Source organism: Somniosus microcephalus, chromosome 1 (genome assembly GCF_052327205.1).
Source record: "Somniosus microcephalus isolate GS21.2 chromosome 1, FLI_Smic_1.0, whole genome shotgun sequence".
Classification (NCBI taxonomy): domain Eukaryota; kingdom Metazoa; phylum Chordata; class Chondrichthyes; order Squaliformes; family Somniosidae; genus Somniosus; species Somniosus microcephalus.
The window spans coordinates 422,076,569-422,102,270 of record NC_140987.1 but is presented as its reverse complement, the minus strand read 5'-3'; the positions used below and the strand labels follow the sequence as shown (position 1 = coordinate 422,102,270).

At 43.2% G+C, this 25,702-nt stretch overlaps 1 protein-coding gene across 3 annotated transcripts in view; it reads right to left on the bottom strand.

The window, feature by feature from the left end:
• The window catches only part of LOC147125232 (ubiquitin carboxyl-terminal hydrolase 12), a 48,227-nt gene extending 31,281 nt beyond the window's left edge, over positions 1-16,946 (bottom strand). Inside the window, exons 1-2 of one of the 3 annotated variants that reach the window (XM_085999652.1) lie at positions 16,669-16,946; positions 16,006-16,089 (exon numbers count right to left, since the gene is read on the bottom strand). In XM_085999652.1, coding sequence (XP_085855778.1) covers positions 16,006-16,011 — 6 coding nt within the window. In that variant the 5' untranslated portion in view covers positions 16,012-16,089; positions 16,669-16,946. The remainder of the gene's footprint in view (positions 1-16,005; positions 16,090-16,668) is intronic. The other 2 variants (XM_085999642.1, XM_085999631.1) reach the window with 2 other exon arrangements.
• Between the last annotated feature and the right edge of the window lie 8,756 nt (positions 16,947-25,702).

Genomic DNA, 25,702 nt, shown 5'->3' with positions numbered 1-25,702 from the left:
GCAATCATCAGTGAACATCTTCACTTCTGACCTTATGATGGAGGGAAGGTCATTGATGAAGCAGCTGAAGATGGTTGGGCCGAGGACACTGCCCTGAGGAACTCCTGCAGCTGTCCTAGAGCCGAGATGATTGACCTCCAAAAACCACAACCATCTTCCTCAGTGTTAGGTATGACTCCAGCCAGTGGAGAGTTTTCGCCCCGATTCCCATTAACTTCAATTTTATTTGGGCTCCTTGATGCCACATTCGGTCAAATGCTGCCTTGATGTCAAGGGCAGTCACTCTCGCCTCACCTCTGGAATTCAGCTCTTTTGTCCATGTTTGGACCAAGGTTGTAATGAGGTCTGGAGCCGAGTGGTCCTGGTGGAACCGAAACTGAGCATCGGTGAGCAGGTTATTGGTGAGTAAGTGCCGCTTGATAGCACTGTCGCCGACACCTTCCATCACTTTGCTGACGGGGCAGCAATTGGCTGGATTGGATTTGTCCTTAATGCATGTATTGTACGGCGGTGCCACGATGGAATGCTATATTTGTGCACCACAAATTTGACAGAGAAATTACCACGAGAATCATAGTTTGAAGATTATTGAATTTATTTGCAGCATAGAATAATGTGTTTAAATTAGCAGAAAGTCATGGAAGCTTACAAAATTATTTAGTTCTAAGTTGGTATATTGTGGTTAGGATCCCAGCAATTTTTTTTTTTTTTTTTTTTTACTTTACCCATTTTAAAATATGAAAGGGGAAGAAAGAAATTGGCTTTAGGATACAGCAAGCAGGAAACAGAGTTTCGGCGGGGTGGGGTAGCCTGCAAGGAAGATTGTTATGGAGCGGAGGGGCAGTAGGAGCAGCAGGACCTGGGAGCAGGGTAGGCTGATGGAAAGAGGAGTACTGTAGATAGGCAGTAAAAACAGAGGAAGAAGGGGGGAGAAACCTGTGGGGCAGAAAGGATTGACCTATTAGGCTACTGAGAGTTAAGGAGAAATGAGGGCAGATGACCAAAAGCTTGGTCAAAGAGGTAGGTTTTCAGGAGCGTCTTAAAAGGAGGAAAGAGAGGTAGAGAGGCGAAGAGGTTTCTTGGAGAAAGTTCCTGCTTGTCCAGTACTGGATGTCGGACAAGCAGTCTGACAATTTAGAGGGGTCGAGAGAAGTGGTGGTGAGGTAGAACTGGGGGTCGTCAGCATACATGTGGAAACTGACACTGTGTTTTCGGATGATGTCGCTGAGGGGCAGCATGTAGATGAGAAATAGGAGGGGCCAAGAACAGATCCATGGGGGACACCAAAGGTAATGATGCAGGAGCGGGAAGAGAAGCCATTGCAGGTGGATTCTCTGCCTACGATTAGATAGAGAAGAATGGAACCAGGCGAGTGCAGTCCCATTCAGCTGGACGACAGTGAAGAGCCATTGGAGGAGGATGGAGTGGTCAACCGTGTCAAAGGCTGCAGATCAGTCAAGAAGGACAAGGAGGGATAGTTTACCTTTGTCACAGTCACAGAGGATGTCGTTAGTGACTTTGATGAGAGCCATTTCGGTACTGTGGTGGGGTGGAAGCCTGATAGGAGGGATTCAACATGGAGTTGCGGAAAAGATGGGCTCGGATTTGGGAGGCGACAACACGTTCAAGGACGTTGGAGAGGAAAGGGAGGTTGGAGATGTGTTTTTGTGGGGGGGGGGGGGGGGGGGGGGGAAGGTAGTTTTGCAAGGATGTAGGGGTCAAGGGTTGGCCTTTTCAGGAGAACTGTTAACAATATCAGCTAACATGGGAGCCAGAAAAGAAAGTTGGGTGGTCAGCAGTTTGGTGGGAATAGGGTCAAGGCAGCAGGAAGTGGGTCTCATAGACAAGATGAGCGTGGAAAGGCCATGAGGGGAGATTGGAGAGAAACTGAAGAAAGATGCGAGTTCAGGGCTAGGGCAGGGGGGAACCTTAGAGGAAGTTTGGCTCAGTGGGCTAGGGGAAGGAAGGGAAGTGGCAGCGGCAGCTGAACGGATGGTCTCAATGTTAGAGACAAAGAAGTCCATGAGCTCCTCACACACTTGTTGTCGGAGGGGAAGGTGACGGAGACAGGGGAGGAGTTTATGAAGACGGCTAGCAGTAGGGGATAGAAGCTGGGGTTTAGCTTAGCATTTCAGAATGATTCTGGAATAGTGAGCAATTTTGGCAGACGAGAGCAGGGCCAGATTGTGCTTTATGTGGTCCAGCCAAATCTGGCGGTGAATGGCTAAACCAGCTGTTCGCCATATACGTTCAAGTCTGCGTCCCTTGGACTTAAGGGAGCAAAGATGAGGGCCATACCAGGGCGAACGGCCAGGTGAGAGGGGGTAATTGTTTTAATAGGAACTAGGGCATCAAAGGTGGTGGTGAGGGTGTGGTTGAGCAGATCGGTAGCTGCAGAAATGTCATGGTGAATGGAGGGCCAAAGGCTGGACAGTTAGGATTTTGTAAGTGCAGTTGAGAGATGGGAGAGTTTTTTTTTCCCAGGGGTGGACACAGAAGGAAGTAGGGTTGGGTGGGGGGGGGGGGAAGGAGGGGAGAGGAGAGGAGAAGGGAGATGTGGGTGGAGAGCGATACGAGGAAGTGGTCAGAGATGGCCTTATCTGCGATTGACACGATGGGAGTAGCGAGCCCACAAGAGATGGCAAGGTCGAGGGGGTGGCCGTGAATATGGGTTGGGGCGTTTACATGGAGGGAGAGGTTAAGGGAGGATAGGAGGGTAGTGAACTCAGAGGATGATAAATTGAGTTGGAGGTTGAAATCACTGATGATGGGAAGTCACTCGGTGCAGAGGCTGAGGGAGGAAAGCAGTGAAGGTATCTCGGTAATAACATTTTTATGGTACTTGGGTGGGCGGTAGAGAACAAGAATTTTAAATGAGGTGAGAGGGGTGGAAGAAGGAGAGATGCTCAAATATATAATTATAGCTTTATTTCTGAAGGATGAAGATTCCTTTAATGCTCTGTTCGTTTTTTCAAAAGGCTACAGCATTTCCCAATTAAAATTCAACCATGTAACCTACTCTGGCAAAGATTTTCAAACTCAGGCTCTCAGATGACAAGATCACCTGGAATCTCTGTGGTTAACACATTTCTGTTCATGGGCTAACAGGTTTCTGTATTTGTTGACTTACTAGCTCATCATTGTTGTCGCACACCAATAAAAATGCTTTCGAACCAGTAACACTGTTTCCCTCGGAATAGCTGATATATTTAAGTATGTCAATATTTGCAGGGATCCTCCACAGAGACTGAAATCCACTGAAATAGGATTAAGATTATTTTGAAACCGTCAGTAACAAATACTCAAATAAGGGGTCAAGTCCCCACAAAAAGCTAGTAGAGTAGGGGAATTTACTTTAATAATGTGTGAAATATACAGTTCTTTGTCGTAAAAAAAAGTTTGACAAGAGTATTTTTGAGACTGCCACCACATCGTACAAATAGTAGCCAATATGAAAACTGGATTCAATTGCACACGCAAGTATATACTGCTATTTTGGCAGCTGTGCATTAAACATGACAACCAACAACTGAGACCCAGTCACCAGATGATGATCAAAATCTTAAAACAGTGTTGATGAGTAAAATTCTCACATAAGTAACTTGGTGGCACAGTATATTTGTGCACCAATGCACTGTGCCAGAGTGGGAGGTGCAGGTTCACTCCCACACAATTAGTTTCCAACCTCAATCAGGCTGTTTGTGGACAGAGACAAAGAATGGCTAGAAGATGCTTCCTATAACAGGAGGGGACAGAATCCAGAGGGCAACTTGCCTGTTCATTGCCCTAGTTGACAATGTAATGCTCTTCAAAAAGGTGCCTTACAAAATAAAGATGTAATTATTATTTAAAATGGGAAGCAACAGAAAAAGGAAAGAGGAAAGAAAATTGATGCATACAATTTCATTACAGCACTCAAAACTATCCTAAATATATATTGCAACTTTAACACCGAACACGTCTCAGCAGTGTCAGGATGGTGGCGGGATAGCTGGTTGCCGCTCTGTCAAAGGGATTTTCTCTTGATTGGCCTGGTTAAGCCCGCGCTGCGGGCTTCCCAGCCAATTAACAGGAAGGGGGTCTGATGACATCATTTGATGACGTGTCATCAGCCGGTTTCCTTAAAGGGACCATACCACATAGAGTTTGACAGTTGTTCTGTCAGTGTTTGACAGCATTGAGGTGCTGCAAACACTGACATGCACTACACAAAGGTGGACGCTTGCACCCAGACTTTCCAATGACTCCCTCCATATGCTTATGCAGGGTGTCACAGCATGCAGGGAGGTTCTCTTCCCTTCCAAGGGCGGAAGAGACCGCCCCAGGCCACCAACGCAGCCTGGCTGCACATTGCACAGGAGGGCAAAAGCAGGGATGTCGTCAGGGGTCCCTGGCTGCAGTGGCAGCAACCTTGCAATGATCTCAGTGGATCATGAAATGTTATTGCAAAGCCACACTCAAACTCATCCTGCCGTGCCACTCAACACATCCCCATCACTCTGCCTTCCCTACCCCACTCCTGCACATCCTTACTCACACCAACTTACCTTGCACCTCCACCCAACCCTCTCTATCTACTTTATCAGTTCCCCATCTCACTAGCCACCCCTCACACTCACCCTCCTCCTACTGCAAGCATACCAACTAACAACACACAAGGGTAGGCACTTGAGAGGTTTAGCCAATGTCCATGTGACGTTTCGGGTAATGTGTCATCATAGAGTGAAATCTATATTTTCAACACTGCCCCTTATTGGACAGATCTGTGCGCACCTTGAGAAGTGTCTTACTGAGTTCCAGTGAATGTTGAGACATAACTTCCTCCCCCCCCCCCAAACTATAGTGATGGGTGTGCATGGAATGGCTTGGACATTAAAGGGATGCTTTATGGTGCTGGTGTGGGATGGTGTCAACCTGGCGCATCATGTGGCAGCCAGGTTTACAGAGTCAAGTGAAGTAAATCTGGCCATGGTGATGTCATTGCTGGCCTCCCGGGCAGCAATGTTGTCAGGGGCTGTGTCCTGTGCAGCATCAGGTGATGGCGGAGAAGGTTGGTGATGTTGGTGTGCCAGGTAATGTTGGTGTTGGGGCTGATCATGGAAGGATTCAGAGGACCAAGGTCTGATTTTTTTCCAAGGGCACCGATGTTGCTGCAATAGATGGCAGCTGCAGGTGAGATGACAGAAGTGATCTATCAATGGTGAGAGAGGTTGCTCCAATGAGGTGGCACTGGACATACAGTTGCCTCTAAACACTTGCAAGCTAAAGAAATCTCTATATGTATTAAAAATGCATTAAGCAACAGTTTCTGTGCTCTGAAATTCACCATCTGCAACATGGCATCCTTTACATTACTTCTGCAGCTGTCAGCTTATCAGATACATCAGAGCAGACTCATCTCATGCCAGGGTGAGCAGCGGGTAACCCGTGAGGGAGCATGTAAAATTGGAAGGAAGTCTCAAAATAGCATTAAATTGGCTCATAACAAGCCATGAGCTCAACTGTCTCCCCCGCTGTTTGGTGTTGGGTCAGTTCACTGCTGACAGACCTGACGCCTGGGAGACTCGCGTGGCGATGGGTTGAGAGCGGGTTTCCTACCCGGTCAATCTTTGCTATTTGGACAGCGGACCCACCTCCAAACGCACCCTCTGAGCGCTGGCAAAATTCCGGCCTTAGAAACAGTCACCTTAGACAACTACCAGACAGGAATGTCGCATTCCCTTTTTATACAGTACTGCTGTTCTCAAATACTACAAATATACAAATTTTCTCATCTACGTGCACATCCCAAAGGACTTGGTTTCAATAGTTCTTTAACACTTCGATCAGTGAGGAGGCAATAATTGAGCTGGAGCACAGTGAAATCAATAAATGAAACCAAAAATGACAAGGGCTCTGCAATGATGGAATTGCACACTGCATCAAGAGACATATGCGCATTTTGTAGGTCTATTCAGCTGCATTGGAACTATTGGAAATAGTCACTCCAAGCAACTCACGATAAACCGCACACTGTGCGAGAACAAAGACTTCAAGCAAGGAACTGAAACTTTTCACAGTATTTGGAAGTAAATTCCTTTTTTTTTACACTATAAACTGAGAGGCACTTCTGAAACCAGGCAGGTAATATGAAATAACAACAGAAAATGCTGGAAAAACTCAGCAAGTCAGGCAACATCCGTGGAGAGAAATTTGAGTTGACGTTTCGGGTTTGACCCTTCTTCAAAACTGGAGAGAAAAGGAACTAGATCACTTAACTGTCCACAGAAACAAAAGTGTTCAATACTCCAACAAGTAAAAAGAATGATATGTGGCCTTCACTGATGTGACCAACCTCAAAAGAGTGGCTCCAAGTAGGATGGGTAAACAAAATAAAGTTCTCCCCAATCAGGCAACCAACCATTGGAAAAATTAGTACAAAAAATTTAAAAAGAGAGCTAAAGGCTTAGAAATAGGACCAAAGAAAGGCAAAAATTACCACAAAGAATGTGTATTGTTAACTGGAGGATAGAAAAGATTAATGCACAGAATAATTCAAACATTCTCAATATACAAACAATACATCTCGGTGTTGGAATGAATTAATACAGTTTCTATATTTAGAATATATGCTTCCTCAATTTTTCCTGATGTAGCTATCAACAAGAAAACTAGTAACTACTTATTAGTATTTATAAAATAATTTTACAGGTTTACTTTTGTAGTACGAGTCGTTTGGTTGTAATATCTAGGGCTTGTTTCAACATCATGGTTCATGGGTTGAAAACCTAAACAATAGGTAGCTCAGTGAGCCTGGAACTCCTTGCAGCAGCTAGCAGTATAAGGCTTAAGCATTCACCTAGCATTTGAGCGCTCCAGTTTTTTAAAATCACGCAGACAATTGGTGCCATATTCAATTTAAAAAAAAAAAACTAGATTTGCATCAGTGATTCAAACAGTATTGAAGCATTATAACGGAGAAATATGAATACGATTAAACGTTACTGCTTTCAGAGCTCCAATAAGAAACAATATGATTTAAAACATTGAAATTAGACAAACCATCAAGCATTAGTTTGCTGGGTTACAGATTTGTGGCAACCCAAATCAAATTCCATTTATATTAGTGGAGATATGGGATTTTACCAATGTTTTAGGGATTGTATTCCATGATTCCACCTATTTGTAATTAGGATCACTGGTTTACAGTGACAGAATAAATTAGATTCTGTTCATCATGTGTTTCCAGGATTTTAATTTACCAATGTTTTGGGGATCAAATGAGCACACAGAGCCAATAGAATCCCATAACAGAAAGCTCCTGGCCACAGATGTATGTCAAAGGGACAACAAAAATATAATTTTTCCTTCCCCATAAAGCAGTCTACCAAAATCACTATCCCAGCAGATCCCAGGATCCACGTTTTTGGATTTTTTTAATCATTTTTTCTCAGAAAGGAATGGAGGGAGGGGAGGGAGAAATTACATTTAAGATTGTATTTTAAAACAAAGTGCATTCATACAGGTTTATTCCAACAAAGAGAGACCAAAAATGGTTAAAAGGTTAATGAGCTAAGCTCTGATGATGTTTTCCCAAAGACTTAACAATAAGCAATTCGTTAGCCTGTCTCCGCAACTGATAAACACCTCACACCATTGTGATGGAAGGCCCGTGATTCTGGGTACTTGGCAAGAATTATTTGATATAGACATTCCTCTCAGGTTGTGAACACAGAGATTTTTTTAAAAAGAGTCAGATTTTTAGCTAGAAATCCACATGGGCAAGCATTCACTCAGCTCAGGAGAGTGCAAGAGGGCAGTTAGGTGTCATTTTGTTTAAGTCAAGCAAGGTGACCGAACTACTGATATGGCAAACTGTAGTATGATTATTATTTTGTATTATTATGCACTTACAAGTTGTACTAATTGAACTAAGTGAGTCCATTCATAACTGTCATTCCATAAGAGATGTTTACACTCGCTCCACTAGGTCACTGTACTGGTCTGCTAAAGCATTCACAACTGGCAGCAGCCCCTTGACAGCAGTCACAATCTGAATGCCCAGCATGCTTTAAGAGGAGGAGGAGGTTCCAAGAACGTTTTATAAAAACTTTTGTAGCAGTTTCCCCTGGGTATTTGCGCTACCTGAACCACAGTCCTCTGTCTGCACCCGACCTGCTGTGGCTCTCCCTCTTTTTCTTGACCATCATCATTGATTTTTGATTTTGATGGAGTAAACAATATTTTGGAAAATATACAAAATTGATGGATAGGAAAAGACCAGCTGGTCCATCAAGTCTACATATACAGTCATGTTGCAATTAAGCATTATGACCCTAATGCTCCCATCCACCAACAGCAAAAAAAAAACCCTAGGCAGATTCACGGAAAAAAAATTCTTGGAAATTCCTAACTCCTGAATGTGATCAATAAGAGCTCAGAAGACCACAGTGACCATAAAGCACATCACCCAACATTCCATCTACCTTAGGTATGCAATGATATCAGCCTCAGTCAGGAACACATCCAACTCCCTTTTGAATGTTTACAACAAATCCGCACTCGTTGCAAAAGCAAGGCAACTTGTCCCAAATGTCAATGACCCACTGTGAAAAGAAAAACTTCCTGACATCTAATGTAGTTCTAGGTTTACATTTCTTATACTCATGTCCCCTGGTTCTTGAACTATTTATTGTAATTTAAATAGTCCTTCATTATTGTAAATACGTCAATCAAATCTCCTTGAAGTCTACGCAATTCTAGAGTAAAAAGACCCAGCTCTCCAAGCCCATCATAACCAAGGGCTTTTAAACCAAGTATCAGTCTAGTGGCCCTCCTCTGAACTTTCACCAGGACCTCTATATCTCCCTCAGATGAGGATCAAAACTGTATTCTAGATATTGTCAAACCAAGATGCGGATCTATTCCCCATCCCATCTAAACCTGATGGTAGTTTTTTTCCTCGTCCAGTTTTAATACCAGCACAAATCTTTGTGTCATCTGCAAACTTAATTGCAGTCCCTCCAATGTTTTCATCCAGATCATTAATATAGCTTGTGATGAATAATGGTCCTAACACGTTTCCACCTGTCTCCACACAGAACCATTACCATTATTAACAGCCCCCTCCCTACAAGAATGCAACCAATTCCTTATCCACCCAAGGATCCGCCCTCCAATCCCACAAGTCTCTATCTTATAAATTGGCCTATTGGGTTTCACCTGGTCAATAGTTTGATGAAAATCCAAATATACTATGTCTACCAGGCTAACTTCATCCATCAACCTAGCAATCTCCTTAAAAAAAAATTCAAACAAGTTGGTGAGATACAACATGATTTCTAGAAAAGAAGGTTGAGAGTCTCTAATAACCCCTTCGCCAGCCAAGTGGTCATACATTAGTATCCTTAATGATCTCTTCGAGCAACTTGCATATAACTGAAGTCAACTTAATTGCCTAGAATTTCCCGGTTCTGACTTGTCCTTTTTGAATATTACATTAGCCTCCCTCCAGTACATGGGAACAATCCTGACTCTGGCAAGTGGTTAATTTTTTTAAGCAAAGGGCTCCCTTAGCACAGCTCCCATCTCTTTGAGCACCAGGCCTAGTAGCCTAATCTGATTTAAGACACTCTTATTCTTTCTAGGGTTACATTTGCAACTTTAGTGTCAACTGTACATTGCATTAATGTCAACTGAGCATAGTCTACTAGAATGAAGACCAAGGCGAAAAATAAAAAGCTATTTTGATACACTCAACCAAATTTAAAACACTTACCATGCGATTTTGTAAAGAGCAATTGCAAAGGGAACAAATAACATGAGGATCAAAAAGAACATATTTCAAATTACAGATTCAGCCAGATCAATCAATAATAAAGACCTGAAATTTAAAAAATGATGTTTGAAAAATCATCACAGAATCCCCTTTGGGTACAGAACCAGAGTTATCATTCATTTACAGGGCAACAGAATCACTGGTTTAGGCAGCCAGCATAAAAAATATTGAACATTCCTCTACATTTGTTTTGCTATTTCTCATTATGCAACAGTATACAGCTCTGTAACACGTCACTAAAAGGTGCACAAAAGCAAGCTGGGTTGTCGATTTGTCCACATCACTATGGGAAAGCATCTCTGCTCTAGTCAGCAGGGAGAAGCGAGATGGAGAAGAGATCACGGGGATAGGGTGGGATATGTGTTATGTAGGGGTTACGGGGATCGGGTGGGATATGTGTCGGTGCAGGCTCGATGGGCCGAAATGGCCTCTATCTGCACCGTGGGGTTTCTGTGATTCTGTGAAACGGAGTAATTGCCTGGTATGACTGCAGCCTCAAAATACCATTAAAAACTATACTCAAATATAAATACCTGCTGATTGTATCTGACTTGTGTTGCAATAATTCTGTGCAAAGGTGAATATTTATGGCAGCATGGAGGGCGACAGCAGGAAGTTCAGGGACTTGAGATCTTATTGGAAAGAGTAATTAACGATTCTTTCATGAGTAATGAGATTTCTCAACACAATGAGTCCAGGAAAAGACGGAATCAAAATGAAAGGAAGCATAAGGACTCAAAGTAAAAAGAGACTGTTCTGACAAAAACTTACTGAAGCTCATTTAATACATACATTTTGAGGAGCAGAGGAGATAGAATGATTTTTTTTTAAAAAGGGATTGAGGATCCAATCGGATTTTATTTTTGAGACAGGGAGAAAATGGATATATTAAATATAAGTGTAAATAATCCCAGGTGATTAACAGCAGCTCTAGTGGAATTTAATTGATTCTACTAGTACTGTAAGATTCCTCTCTTACTTAAAACTTTTGAATGATCTAAATTATACTTTAGCTGGTCCTTTTTATTATATTTTTGGTTTAGACCTTTATCCCTTTTCTCTTCCACTAGGAAGTGCACAAGGACTGGCACAGCTATGTGACCCTTGCAGTAGGTCAACATTCACTGTCTATGCGTATAATGAATAGCAGCGGAGTTAAAGTAAGGGAATGCTGATAACACAGCAAAGGTCAAGTCTTTTCAGGAGATTTTTAAAAATTGAACGGACGTTAGATCATGCAATCCAAGCCTGTGAAATGCTTTTCAAAAGCCATCACAATGCAATTATGTATCAAAAATAACCTTATTCAGGTTTTCAAATCTCAGGAGTAAACTTGTATCAGTGCTAATCTTATACTTGTATAATCAGCAATGGCAAAAAATTGATTTTTGAAAAAGTACGTGGCTTTTTTTTTGGTGACAAACACATGGCAATGGAGTCTTTTTCAAAGGCAGCTGGGAGTGAGGAAGGCAAACGTGCTCAGCGCAGTGGGGAGTGGCGAGAGGCGGCACAGGACAATGGAGAAGAGGGGAAGGTTCAGGTGTTCAAGGTGGCAGTGGGGGTAGTAGGGAGAGGGGAGGAAGGTACAGGCACTTGAAAGGAGGAGTGAGGAGATGAATGGGGGTGGAATTAATTTCCACTTCCATTCAGTGACCTAAATAAAAACTGGTATTAATTAAAATATAGTTACACTGCTACATATTTATTTTAAAATAGCACAGGCTTCGCCAGGTCAAGGTTCGGGAAATTAAGAAATTCTACCTCCCACTTGCTGTCATTCGCACTACGTATATACTCCAGCATCACAATTCCTCTGCTCATCTATTCTTCCCTTTGAATACCACTTGATATCCCACAAGTCAGGACTTTGTCACTATTGTGCATACCTATCTGTGATGAAGTATTGTTTAAGTAGGCAAATAAAACACAGATGAAGCCTGTCATTTACATGGCTGCATAACCATCTGTAATGAATCACTGACATAATGCTTTTTTCCCAAACCACATTACAGGATATTTATAGATGCTCCAACAGCCCCTTTCATTCAGGCCAATAGCCATGAATTTCTTTTATGAACCATACAGAAGAGAGGATTCCAGGTTAGATCCCAAGTCTGTGCTGAGAAACCAGATCTGTGACAGTGTTAGTGCCCTGAACTGTCAAAGGAAAAATTCCTGCTCCCGATTACTGTCCAGTGATCCCTTAGTGGAATGTGGCCACCAGGTGAAGGAAGGCTCGGGCTAACTGTGATGTAACTGTCTAGACTCACATGAAGAATGGCTATTTGGGCTAGTTAGGAGAGGACAATAATTGCTCAGGGGCTGCACCCCAGCAATCGATGGTTCCAGGAAATTAGAAAAAAAGAAAATTGGCAACAAAAAGATAAACTGCCTTTTCATGATGGCCAATGAATTCACCTGACTGCTAACCTTCAGCCTATAAACACATGAACCCCAAAGTTAACAAGTCTCGAGCCCCTTTATGCATTGCTGTTTTTTGCATTTTCTGATAGACCCTACCAGACTGAACAAAGAATTCATCCTCCAATGACAAATATTCATAAGTTAGAGCCTTTTCTTGTTTCTGGAGGTATTGAGCAATGAAATCACAACAGAATGAATCACAAGACTTTTAAGAAACAGGATAAGGCCACACTAGGTCCAGCAAATCTGGCCCTTTTCAAAAGGTTAGCCTCAGTTATCCATTTTCTCATCATATGCCTTGATCCTGTCTCTCAAGAATCACATCTCCAGTTACGTTAACCATTTCAATGATCTTCCCTGGTAGCTTATTCTACAAATCTATTACCCACTGGGTCAGAAATGTCCAAGCTATTTGTTGTGCAGCATAATTGCATTCCATGATGCTACACGGGGAACTTATAAAGTTGAAATCAATGTTACCATTAATTTGCATATATTTCATGTTGCTAATACCATGTTTTGATTTTGGATTTATCCACCAAGGAGACAACAGCACTATGCAAAGCCTTTGCCAAACCTTCAGGCCCACAATATTCAAACAGCACAAGGCAGAGTAAGAAATATAAACCCAAATGACCGAGTTGCTTGGGGTTCAAAGACCAGATTACCATTCCACTAGCAAAAGCACACAACACAAATACTGCATTTATGCAAATGTTACACCTGTAAAAATGAATGAATGAACGAAAGAAGAATTCCTGGTGGCTTTCTAATTAGTGCTAGTATTATTGATCATATGCTTAGTAATAACCAAATTACAAAACCAAAAAAGGAGCCATTATATTTACTGGCACTGTCTCATTGAAAGAGATAATTTAAGTTAACTCAGAATAGAAGTTCTGATTGGATATGCACAACAGCACTAATGGAGGCCTCACACACACCCGCTGAAATGGTCAAGAGAGAATTCTGTCCATTCCTTTACCTTATTCCTTAATGGCAGACTAGCTGTTTCAACCAGCAAATCTTCCCGAATTGCTTGTTGAGCATGACTGAAACTTCCCATTGGTAATGTCAGGACAGGACAGGCTTGATGGGCTAGCAGGTCTTTTCCTGTCCATCTTTTCATGTGTTTGTATGTTCATTGAGCTACGGTTCTTTAAAGTGTGTGTGTGTACACAGAATGGTTTTTTCTTACACTACTCCATCTGGAAATCCATTTGAAGTATCACTCTTTGTGTGAAGAACTTCCTAATATAAGTCTTAAATTTATCTTTTACTAGTTTGAACCAGTTTCCTTGTCCTACTCTTCCAATTTAAAGTAGTTTTTGATTTACCGTTTCCATTCCCTTAAGTGTGTTATATACGTTTGAGATCAACTCTCAGGACACCTCTTTCCTAAGGTTAAAAAGCCCAAGTTTCTTCAACTTTTCCTCAGATCTCAAACCCGACACTATAGGCCAACCTCATGGCTTTTCTCTACGCTGGCTCCAGCACTTGAATGGCTCACTTAATTCCCTGAACTGGACATAGTTGTCAAGGTGTGGTCTAACCAAAGCACTTTACAGTTTGATCATGACTTCTTCTGATTTCTATTCCATTCTATCATGAAAATAAGCAGGAAGGAACAATAGGTGGCACTATAAGAAAAATCCAGCGTGAGCAACCCTTTAACAAGCTTGGTTGGTAAGTAGTTATAAACTTTTTTTTTTAAGTCTTCCTCCATTTAATGAATGTGTCAGGATTGTACTATAAATATAAATCAAGTACTGCAACAATTGCATGCAAATCTATGGGTGGAAAGCTGTGAGTGAAACGGCCATAATTTACCTAAGGAATTTGAAGGATGCTATTAGCCAATAAAACGCAAAGTTCAAATGGTTTATGAGCATCATTTGAACCCCAAAATTAAATTAAAGCCTTGCGCTCACTCTTTAGCATCTACAAGTTGTTTGCTAAAAATAAGAGAAACATGTACTTTGCTATCGATAAAAAAAGTTAATGACAGTTAAAATATTGAAAATAAGACTTAGAAATTCCTGTGATGCCGCCACTGTAGAATAATACTGCCATATGATTCACAGGAGGGTATAAGAGAATATAATTCTGTTTCAAAGCAAAATTTAAGAAAATTAAAAGTCAAAAAAATCTTTCATTTACATTAACAAAAATAATCAGCATATTGCTCAGAGATTGAATTAAAGCCTTTTGCCAATTGTATTCAAGCCTTTTGCCAATTGTATTCAGTGCAGTAATAGCTTACCAGTCAACCACTAGCCCTTTCTATTCAAAACACATGGATGCAGTTCAATGCAACTCTCCAGTACAGTCAGTCACAAAATGAAGGGAATTACAGATAAAAGGATTTTCACAAACTTTTCACCTTGCTGTCAAATTCAAGCTTGCAACCCTTCCTGTGACAAAGAGCTCTGCCACTGGTTAAACAAAGTATCTATAGGAGTTTATCCATCTTAAACTGTGACAGTGAAACTCAAATAATGTATAACCATTTTCTTTATGCAGGATTAAAAATTAAGTCTCATAGCCACTCCCAGTACAGTGTTATAGCCAGGAATCCTTTGTATGCCCAATACTTGGACACCTTTTATCCATCCTATGGTATCTAATAACGAGAGCCATCCAATGAACATTTACACAAGTGGCTAGATCCAATGGTATGTTATTTAGAATATGCATAAGTGCCAATTTTATGTGGGCTTGTATTATATTTTTGTGCAACTTGCAACAATCCTGGTTGCTAATCAGCAGGTTTCATATATCTTTGGGCCAAGATCCCATTTTGACAAAATTTATGCCGTCATTACTGCAAGTTTGTCAAGAAATAATCTGAAGCTCATTGCTGGCCAAGAATCAAACTTTTCATTGCACTATTGTATTTAGAATTAAGAAAAGAAACTTAACATACAATTCTATGTACACAGAAATCAGAAACCTCACACACTTGCCTTTAGACATTTTCTATGTTAAAGATGTTGTTGTGGATAAGAATTAATATTGTAAAGATGTTTCAGTTGAAAGACCCTGCGGTGGCCTATTTATCACAATTTACTATGCTGGATGAGTCCCATTTATTTGAATGGGAAACAGCAGAAATGTTATTTTAGAATGCAGCTAATTATGCTTTGGTTTTGCTATACACATGCCCTTGGGATCTCAAGAACATACAAATCAGAGCTTAAAAACAAGCAAATATGAACTGGATTTGCTCCTTTTTAAAAAAAACTAAAATCAACCCAACAGCAATTTGCTGCTAAAGTGAGATCTGCAGCGTGTCCCAGCATAAATCCTAGGCACAAAAAGAACGTAATTACATTAAAAATATTATTCTAGAACTACTAAGCCAGTACCACTTTTAGAACGTCATTGAGAAACAGATGCTACAACTACGAAAGATTGCAACCCATTGCTTTCACAGTAGGCAATTACTGAAGCAACACAATCAATCATTCTTCAACCAAAACTACAACCAAAGTTACATCATTTCAAGTTAATGTGGGAGAATTGTATGGTTGAATATTGAAAATTGTGTATCTAATTTGTCAAAAACCTATCTTCAGATAAAAGTTCCTAACATTAATGTCAGGTGGTAAATGTATTTCATAAAATTGCAATTGTCATTTACACACATCACAGCTCTGGCTGGATCAACTACCAATATCCATTTATTCAAATTCCTGAATAATCGTACTATACAATGTACAGGTGCAAACACTGTTGAGCACAGAAATATTTTGAATACTTGCATTCATTCATTGTGACTGGCTCATTGTTTTCCTTCCAGGTTTGCAGCATACGTCCTTGAAGTATTTCGTAAAGCTATACATGACCTCCATTTAACCAAAAGAGAAAGAGGGAAGGGGGAAGAAGTGGCAAATTATTCCCCTGGAATGAACGAATACAAAAAAAAACTGGGAGATTCAACCTGCAGGACCAATTTAAACAAGCTAACCCCAAATAAGGGCCCATTTTATACAGACAAATAACACTTAGGATTTCAAATTCGGTCAGTCTAACAAATGATTAGAATATTTCATATATAAATATTAAAAAGTTTTGTAATGAGCATAGCAGAAACGCTGGAATCGTTATAAACACAGACCCGTTATTGTTGCAGGTCAGAGACTGAGCCTTTATCGATCGTTTTATCGCAGATTTTTTCCCATTTACAAATGTTTGAAACATTTTCTGTTAAAATATTTATTGGTTTCATTGCCAGCAAATGACGAGATGTCCCCGGCGCTGGGCTGGAGGCTGTACTGAGTTACTCTGACCCTGAGGGCCGGGAGGGCGGGGGAAGTCTCCGCCGCATCCCCGAGGCCCAGTTCACCGGACAGCGAGCGGGCCGAGGCTGCAGAGGATCAGGGGGGTGGGAGAGAGGAGGAGACGCGGGGGCCGCTCGCACTCACCATCGTACAAATCGAGGCGATTTTTCTGACAGTCATCAGTATTTCCATCCGTCCGCCGCCATGTTGCACCGAACCGAACCGGCTCCGCAGCCGCGTCACACCCGCAACCGTCCCGTCCCCCCTCCCCGAACCCCCGGCTCCTCCGCACAGGCTGCACACCACGTGCCCGCCACAGCCGTTCCTCTGCTGCTGTAGTGCGCTGGACAGGCTCTCTATCTATCGTTGGAGCCGCTGAGAGGGAGGAGATTTACTCTTCACCAACTGAAAATACATCACCAGCACTGCGAACGGCTGGTTATTCTGGTCGTGTCCAAATATTTACATATTCAGGGCCCTCTCAACATCCAGGGGAAAAAATGTATTAAAAATATGATCCGAGTACCTTTGATTGCAAAACCATTTGAACAAAGGAAACTATTTATTAAGTAAGAGTGATTTCATCAAAATAAGTCACGTTTTAAAATCAAACTATATCAGTCCTAAACAGTGAGATTTGACAGGTTTGGGAATGGAAGTCGTACTTAAATTCATATAAGTACACACAATTGTTTTTTTTATTGAAATACCTACATATGTATGATTATTGTAGTAATAATAGAATAATCCATTTAACCATTTTAATTTATTTGTTCGGAATTCACAATAAGAATTGTATATGGCACAATTCCTAGCACAATTTCTAGCATACTACTGCAACCACTCCAATATACCACTTGCTTTTTACTGTTAATTTCAATTTGCTGCAATTTAGTAGACTGTAGAAATAACTAGTTTGTCATAAGTTACACAGAGCCAAATTAGGTGTAATCTATGTTCCAACGTATTCCCCGAACACAAAACTGCATTATGCAAACCTTTGGAAATTGAAGGGTTGCCAGGTGAATCTGGATTTCTGTCGATGCACCTGCAATTTCAACACTGGTACCAATCAGTTTCAATATCAATAAAAACATTTTTTGCAGCACTAACACACGCTGTCTTTGGGCTGCTGAAACTCTCAGCAGTTTTAAGACAAGGGCTCCGCAGAAGTCTCAATCCTTGCAGTTAAAATTATTGAATTAACTGATAGTGCTATAAAGGAGATGGATTTGGATTTTACGGTTCTATTCACTGAACAGAACTATTCTGTAGGTATTCACATCTGTGCAGTTGGTGTGTGTATATGTTACATAGATTAGTCATGAGTTAACACCCATCAGATACAAGTTTCTCTGACTAATTTATAGATAATGCATCATCTGCTATGACATCATAACATCAATAACTGTCACACTCCCCTGTCTCAGGGTAAATGCCTGATTTTTAAAAGATTTATTTTAAGAACTTTTTTCTGCCAATTTCATCCCATTTGCTGCCCTCTTTGTCTCCTGAAATGACTAACTTTTGCCGGGACACAAGAGAATACAGTTGCATAGATACTGGGCACTCTCTAGAGCCTATGAGAGCCTTGGCTGGATTATCCACACGGGTGCGACCCTTGCTGGAAGTTTGGCAGGGCAGGATTTCCACCTTCCCAATGGCATTAATGCTGACCTGATCACAGTTTCTGGGATCAGCATCATTTGTCTCTTACTGGGGCCTTATCCATTTGGGGGTGAGAATTAGTATGGTGCTGAAGTTGTATGGGCCTACAGCAGTTTACAGTTTAGTTTTGGAGACAGAGCAGAAATTGCTTAATCTGGCAATGTTGGAGAAGCCAGCAGCAGGAAATAGCACCCCCAGATTTGCAGATTGGAGGGCCCCAAAGAGAGTGGCTCAGGGCCAGTGGTGGGAAATGGCCAAGACAGTCATTGTCAACTCAACCACCACACATATTTCCACTTGGTGTAGGAAGAAGTGTATTGGCCCCAACAGGTCAGCAAATTAAAAGAAGTCAACCACATCTTCTAAGAATGTACTATAGTAAGCATATCTGCCTATTACAATGATCTTCCCTTAAAAAGCATTGACGTGCTTTGGTGACTTTTCATCAATGTCCAGGAGGCAGCACAGTGCCTTTTACAAACCCAGCTTTCACCTGGAAATTTTGCTTCACTCAAATCCTTACATGCAATCACCCTTTAGCTGCAATTATAGCTGCATTCAAATACCTGGATTTTAGTGTATGTTTTGGCATCCAGAGGTAATTCTCACTTTTTATATTCTTTTTAAAGGAGAAAACTGCCCATAACTGCTAGCAGAGAAATAGCTTTCCCATTTGAGAAGGAACCTTTATAGATCCTTTTTTAAAATTTGTATTTATGGGATGTGGGCGTCGCTGGCAAGGCCAGCATTTATTGCCCATCCCTAATTGCCCTTGAGAAGGTGGTGGTGAGCCGCCTCTTGAACCGCTGCAGTCCATGTGGTGAAGGTACACCCACAGTGCTGCTAGGGAGGGAGTTCCAGGATTTTGACCCAGCGACGATGAAGGATTGGCGATATAGTTCTAAGTCAGGATGGTGTATGACTTGGAGGGGAACTTGGAGGTGGTGGTGTTCCCATGCACCTGCTGCCCTTGTCCTTCTAGGTGGAATCAAATCAAAAATCAAATCAAATCAACTTTTATTGTCATTGTTAGTGCACAAGTGCAGTACAACGAAATGTAGGCTTGCGGCTTCCGAGAGTGTACATTTAGATTGAGACATTTAAATATTCATCATACATTTGGCTTGTAATACATTAACATAAACATAACCATAATAAAGTGCATTGGCAGATGTGCAGACTTTAGAGTTTATTTGTGGAGTTCAGTAGGATGACAGCCCTGGGAAAGAAGCTGTTCCTAAATCTGGTCGTACGGGTGCGAATGCGTCTGTAGCGTCTCCCAGATGGCAGGAGGGCAAACAGACTGTGGCTGGGGTGGGTAGGGTCTTTGATGATGGACCGTGACCTCCGTAAACAGCGTTTCTGGTATATGTGCTCTATGGTCGGTAGCCGGGTGCCAGTAATGCGTTGGGCAATTTTGACTACCCGCTGCAGGGCTTTCCGGTCATAGTAGCTACAGCTGCCATACCATACTGTGATACAGTTTGTCAGGATTCTCTCTATTGTGCAGCGGTAAAAGTTAGAGAGGATCAGGGGTGACAGGTTACATCCCTTCAGCCTCCTTAGGAAATATAGGCGCTGCTGGGCCTTCTTCACCAGAGAGGAGGTATTGAGGGACCAGGAGAGGTCTTCCGTGATGTGGACTCCGAGGAACTTAAAGCTGTCCACCCTTTCCACCACAGCCCCATTGATGTGGATGGGGGTGTGACTTCCGCCTTTAGACTTCCTGAAGTCCACAATGATTTCTTTGGTTTTCTTGATGTTAAGGGCCAGGTTGTTATCGGCGCACCACTTCACGAGATGCTGGACCTCGTTTGGGTTTGGGAGGTGCTGCCAAAGAAGCCTTGGTGAGTTGGTGCAGTGCATCTTGTAGATGGACCATGTACAGCAGGCACCTCAAAGCACTGAAGAGGTACCACTAATGCTGCCTCTGCAAGATCCTGCAAATCCATTGGCAGGATAGGCACACCAATGTCAGTGTTCTTGCTCAGGCCAACATCCCCAGCATCGAAGCTTTGACCATGCTCAATCAGCTCCGATGGATGGGTCACATTGTCAGCATGCCCGATACAAGACTCCCAAAACAAGCGCTCTACTCGGAGGTCCGGCATGGCAAGAGAGCCCCAAGTGGGCAGAGGAAACACTTCAAGGACACCCTCAAAGCCTCCTTGAAAAAGTGTAACATCCCCATCGACACCTGGGACTCCCTGGCCCAAGACCGCACAAAATGGAGGAGAAGCATCCGGGAAGGCGCTGAACACCTCGAGTCTCTTCGCCGGGAGCAAGTGGAAGCCAAGCGCAGGCAGCGCAAGGAGCGCACGTCAACCCAAGCACCCCACCCACCCGCCCCTTCAACCACCGTCTGCCCCACCTGTAACAGAGACTGTAGGTCCCGCATTGGACTCATCAGTCACCTGCGAACTCATTTTTAATGTGGAAGCAAGTCATCCTCGGTTCCGAAGGACTGCCTAAGAAGGAAGAAGACACACTGCAGCTACGGTATGCCGGTGGTGGAGGGAGTACATGTTTAAGGTGGTAGATGGGGTGCCAATCAAGCGAGCTGCTTTGTCCTGTATGGTGTCGAGCTTTTGAGTGTTGTTGGAGCTGCACTCATCCAGGCAAGTGGAGAGTATTCCATCACACTCCTTACTTCTGCCTTGTAGATGGCAGAAAGGCTTTGTGGAGTCAGGAGGTGAGACATTCGCCACAGAATACCCAGCCTCTGACCTGCTCTTGTTGCCACAGCATTTATATGACTGGTCCAGTTAAGTTTCTGGTCAATGGTGACCTCCAGGATGTTGATGGTGGTGGATTCGGTGATGGTAATGCCGTTGAATGTCAAGGGGCGGTGGTTAGACTCTCGCTTGTTGGAGATGGTCATTGCCTGGCACTTCTGTGGCACGAATGTTACCTGCCACTTATCAGCCCAAGCCTGAACATCATCCAGGTCTTGTTGCATGCGGGCATGGACTGCTTTATTATCTGAGGAGTTGTGAATGGCACTGAACACTGTGCAGTCATCAGTGAAAATCCCCATTTCTGACCTTATGTTGGAGGGAAGGACATTGATGAAGCAGCTGAAGATGGATGGGCCTAGGACACTGTCCTGAGGAACTCCTGAAGCGATGTCCTGTGGGTGTGATGATTGACCTTCAATCACCACAACCATCTTCCTTTGTGTTAGGTATGACTCCAGCCAGGGGAGAGTTTTCCCCCGGATTCCCATTGACTTCAGTTTTAGTAGGGCTCCTTCTTGCCACACTCGGTCAAATACTGCCTTGATGTCAAGGGCAGTCACTCTCACTTCTCCTCTGGAATTCAGCTCATTTGTCCATTTTTTGACGAAGGCTGTAATGAGGTCGGAAGCCAAGTGGTCTTGGCAGAACCCAAACTGGGCATCAGTGAGCAGATTATTGGTGAGTAACTGCCGCTTGATAGCACTGTCGATCACACCTTCTATCACTTTGCTGATGATTGAGAGTAGACTGATGAGGTGGTAATTGGCCGGATTGGATTTGTCCTACTTTTTGTGGACAGGACATACCTGGGCAGTTTTCCACATTGTCGGATAGATCCCAGTGTTGTAGCTGTACTGGAAGAGCTTGGCTAGGGGCGCGGCGAGTTCTGGAGCACAAGTCTTCAGCACGATAACCGGGATGTTGTCAGGGCCCATAGCCTTTGCTGTATCCAGTGCGCTCAGATGTTTCTTGATATCAAGTGGAGTGAATCGAACTGGCTGAAGACTGGTTTCTGTGATGGTGGAGGCCGATATGGATCATCCACTCGGCACTTCTGGCTGAAGATGGTTGCAAACGCTTCAGCCTTGTCTTTTGCACTCACATGCTGGGCTGCACCATCATTGAGAATGGGGATATTCATGGAGCCTCCTCCTCCCATTAGTTGTTTAATGGTCCACCACCATTCACGACTGGATGTGGCAGGACTGCAGAGCTTTGATCTAATCCGTTGATTGTGGGATCGCTTAGCCCTGTCTATAGCATGCTGCTTCTGCTTTTTAGCATGCATGTGTTGCAGTTTCCCCAGGTTGGCACCTCATTTTTAGGTATGCCTGGTGCTGCTCCTGGCATGCTCTTCTACACTCCTTATTGATCCAGGGTTGATCCTCTGGCTTGATGGTAATGGTAGAGTGAGGGATATGCTGGGCCAGGAGATTACAGATTGTGGTGGAATACTATTCTGCTGTTGCTGATGGCCCACAGCAACTGTTGGATGCCCAGTTTTGAGCTGCTAGATCTGTTCTGAATCTATCCCATTTAGCATGGTGGTAGTGCCACACAACACCATGGAGGATGTCCTCAGTGTGGAGACGGGACTTCATCTCCACAATGACTGTGCAGTGGTCACTGCTACCAATACTGTCATGGACAGATGCATCTGCGACAGGTAGATTGGTGAGGATGAAGCCAAGTAGGTTTTTCCCTCTTGTTGGCTCTCTCACCACCTGTCGCAGGCTGTGGACTCACACCTTTAGGACTCGGCCAGCTCGGTCAGTAGTGATACTACCAAGCCACTCTTTGTGATGGACATTGAAGTCCCCCACCCAGAGTACATTCTGTGCCCTTGCTACTTTCAGTGCTTCTTCCAAGTGGTGTTCAACATGGCGGAGTACTGATTCATCAGCTATGGGAGGGCGGTAGTTGGTTATCAGCAGGAGGTTTCCTTGCCCATGCTTGACCTGAAGCCATGAGGCTTCATGGGGTCTGGAGTCAATGTTGAGGACTCCCAGGGCCACTCCTTCCTGACTGTATACTACTGTGCCACCACCCCTGGTGGACATACCCATGGTGATGGAGGAGTTTGTGACAGCTTTCCCAATGTTGGCACAAGTCCCCAGATGTTGGTGAGGAGAGCTTTGCAGGGTTGACTGGGCTGGGTGTGCCATTGCCTTGTCCGTAGCCGGTGCCAAGGTCGATGACAGGGGGGTTCGGCCGCTTTCATTTTTATTATTTTGTTTCGTAGTGGCTTGTTACAACTGAGTGGCTTGCTAGGCCATTTCAGAGGGCAGTTAAGTGTCAACCATGTTGCTGTGGGTCTGGAGCCACATATAGGCCTGATGATTTCCTTCCCTAAAGGACATTAGTGAACCAGATGGGCTTTTATGACAATCCAGTAGTTTCATGGTTACCATTACTGATACTAGCTTTTTTTTTATTTGCGTCGCTGGCAAAGCCAGCATTTATTGCCCATTGAGAAGGTGCTCTTTTGGTTAGAACTAATTAACTGTAAATTAAATAGAACTTTAAATAAAACTTATCAAATCAAATTAAAATTACATTGGCCAGGGTGATGATGCAGTCCAGTCCCCGCGGCGCCCACCGGTCTTAGAAAGCCTCAAGTGTGCCGGCAGACACTGCGTGCTCCATCTCCAGGGCCACTTGGGCGCGAACATAGCCGCGGAAGAGAGGCAGGCAATCGGGCCGAACGACCCCCTCGACCGCCCGCTGCCTGGACCTGTTAATGGCCACTTTGGCCAGGCCCAGGAGCAGTCCTACGAGGAGGTCCTCCGACCTGCCCGCTCCCCTCCGCACCGGGTGACTGAAGATCAGGAGCGTGGGACTGCAGTGCAACCAAAAATCAAGGAGCAGCCCCTTCAAGTAATGGAACAGGGGCTACAACCTTCACATTGAATATAAACATGAAACGCGGACTCCTCTAGGCCGCAAAAAAGGCAGGTGGCCTGGGAGTCCGTAAACCTACTTAACATTTGCCCATTGAGAAGGTGGTGGTGAGCCGCCTTCTTGAACCGCTGCAGTCCATGTGGTGAAGGTACTCCCACAGTGCTGTTAGGGAGGGAGTTCCAGGATTTTGACCCAGCGACGATGAAGAATCGGCGATGTACTTCTAAGTCAGGATGATGTGTGAGATGGAGGGGAACATGGAGGTGGTGGTGTTCCTATGCATCTGCTACCCTTGTCCTTCTCGGTGGAAGAGGTCGCGGGTTTGGGAAGTGCTGCCGAAGAAGCCTCGGTGAGTTGCTGCAGTGCATCTTATAAAAGGTAAACACTGCAGCCACGGTGCATATCAATTTATTTAACTGAATTTTAATTCCCCAGCCGTGGTGGGATTTGAACTCATGTCTCTTAGATCATTAGTCCAGGCCTTTGGATTACTACCCCAGTGACATTACCACTATGCTACTGTTCCCCTGTGGAGAAAATCCATGGGGGGAGGAGGAGATGGGACGTATGAGGGTATGTGCCAACTGAGGGTTTGTCAGGATATCCTGCTTCTCCTTTTATTATATCTTCTATTAATTAACAGTGAACAATATCATGAAACCCTCTTCACTCCGTTGAATGAAAATGCCATGAGCTGCAATCCAACCAATCTAATCTTTCTTCTTATTTCCTCCCCTCTAGATATGCTACAATATAAGGAAGACACAGACCCCTTAGCATCCAGCAATGGCAACACTTCACAGCATGCACCCTCACTTACTCTATCCCTCCCAAGCACCAGCCCAGACATTCACTCCAGGGAAGGGGAAGTTAGGTAATGAGGAAGATTTGCATATACTGGGTAACACACAGGGCGCAAGTGGGCAGAAGTAAAAGGTGTTGACCACCTGACTTTTTGTTAAATATTACATTTGCAATTCTTGTAATTTTCTTTTAAAATAATGGTTAATCAAGAGCTGTTAACCCTAATGAGCTCTTGGTTAGCCATCATCTGATGGAATAGACTGGAATGTACTGATTCAGCCCAAGCACTCAAAAGGGAATTGATCAGATGTTTGAATCAGTAGGAAATTGAAGGATGTAGGCAAGAAAAGGGTGAAAATAGTCAGCTCAGATGTTGAATGACAGAACAGCTGGATGGGCTGAATGATCTTTTCTAATTGCTTTCCTGGACTCACAGAATCATACAGCACAGAGGGAGGCCATTTGGCCCATTGTGCATGTACTGACTCTTTGAAAGAGCGACCCAGTTAGTCCCACTCCACTGCGCTTTCCCCATAGCCCTGCAAATGTTTCCTTTTCAAGTATATATATGAAAGTTACTATTGAATCTGCTTCCTCCACCCTTTCAGGCAGTGCATTCCAGCTCATAACAACTCACTGCATTAAAAACAATTCTCTTCATCTCCCCTCTTGTTCTTTTGCCTCTTACTTTAAATTTGTGCCCTCTGGTTCCGACCCCTCCTGCAAGTAAAAACAGTTCCTCACTATTTATTCTATCAAAACCCTTTATTATTAAACTCTTGAAATGTAATTGTCCAGAGTTACAATACTTTGTTTTACCTCCAGTACTGCTGTTAGATATTTCAAGGAAATAAAATTGATGGAATGAAAATCTGCTTTTGCAAAATGTCACAGATGTAAAGTGCATTAGCCTAACTGAGACTATTGATTTATATTAAAAAAGAAAGAAATAATTGATGAATAAGTCAAATTCAATTTTTATTCCTTGGGATTCCATGATGTTTAATGGTGTATTGGGAATTGCATTTAGTGATAGAATTCCCTTTTCTCTGAAAGCCATGTCCATG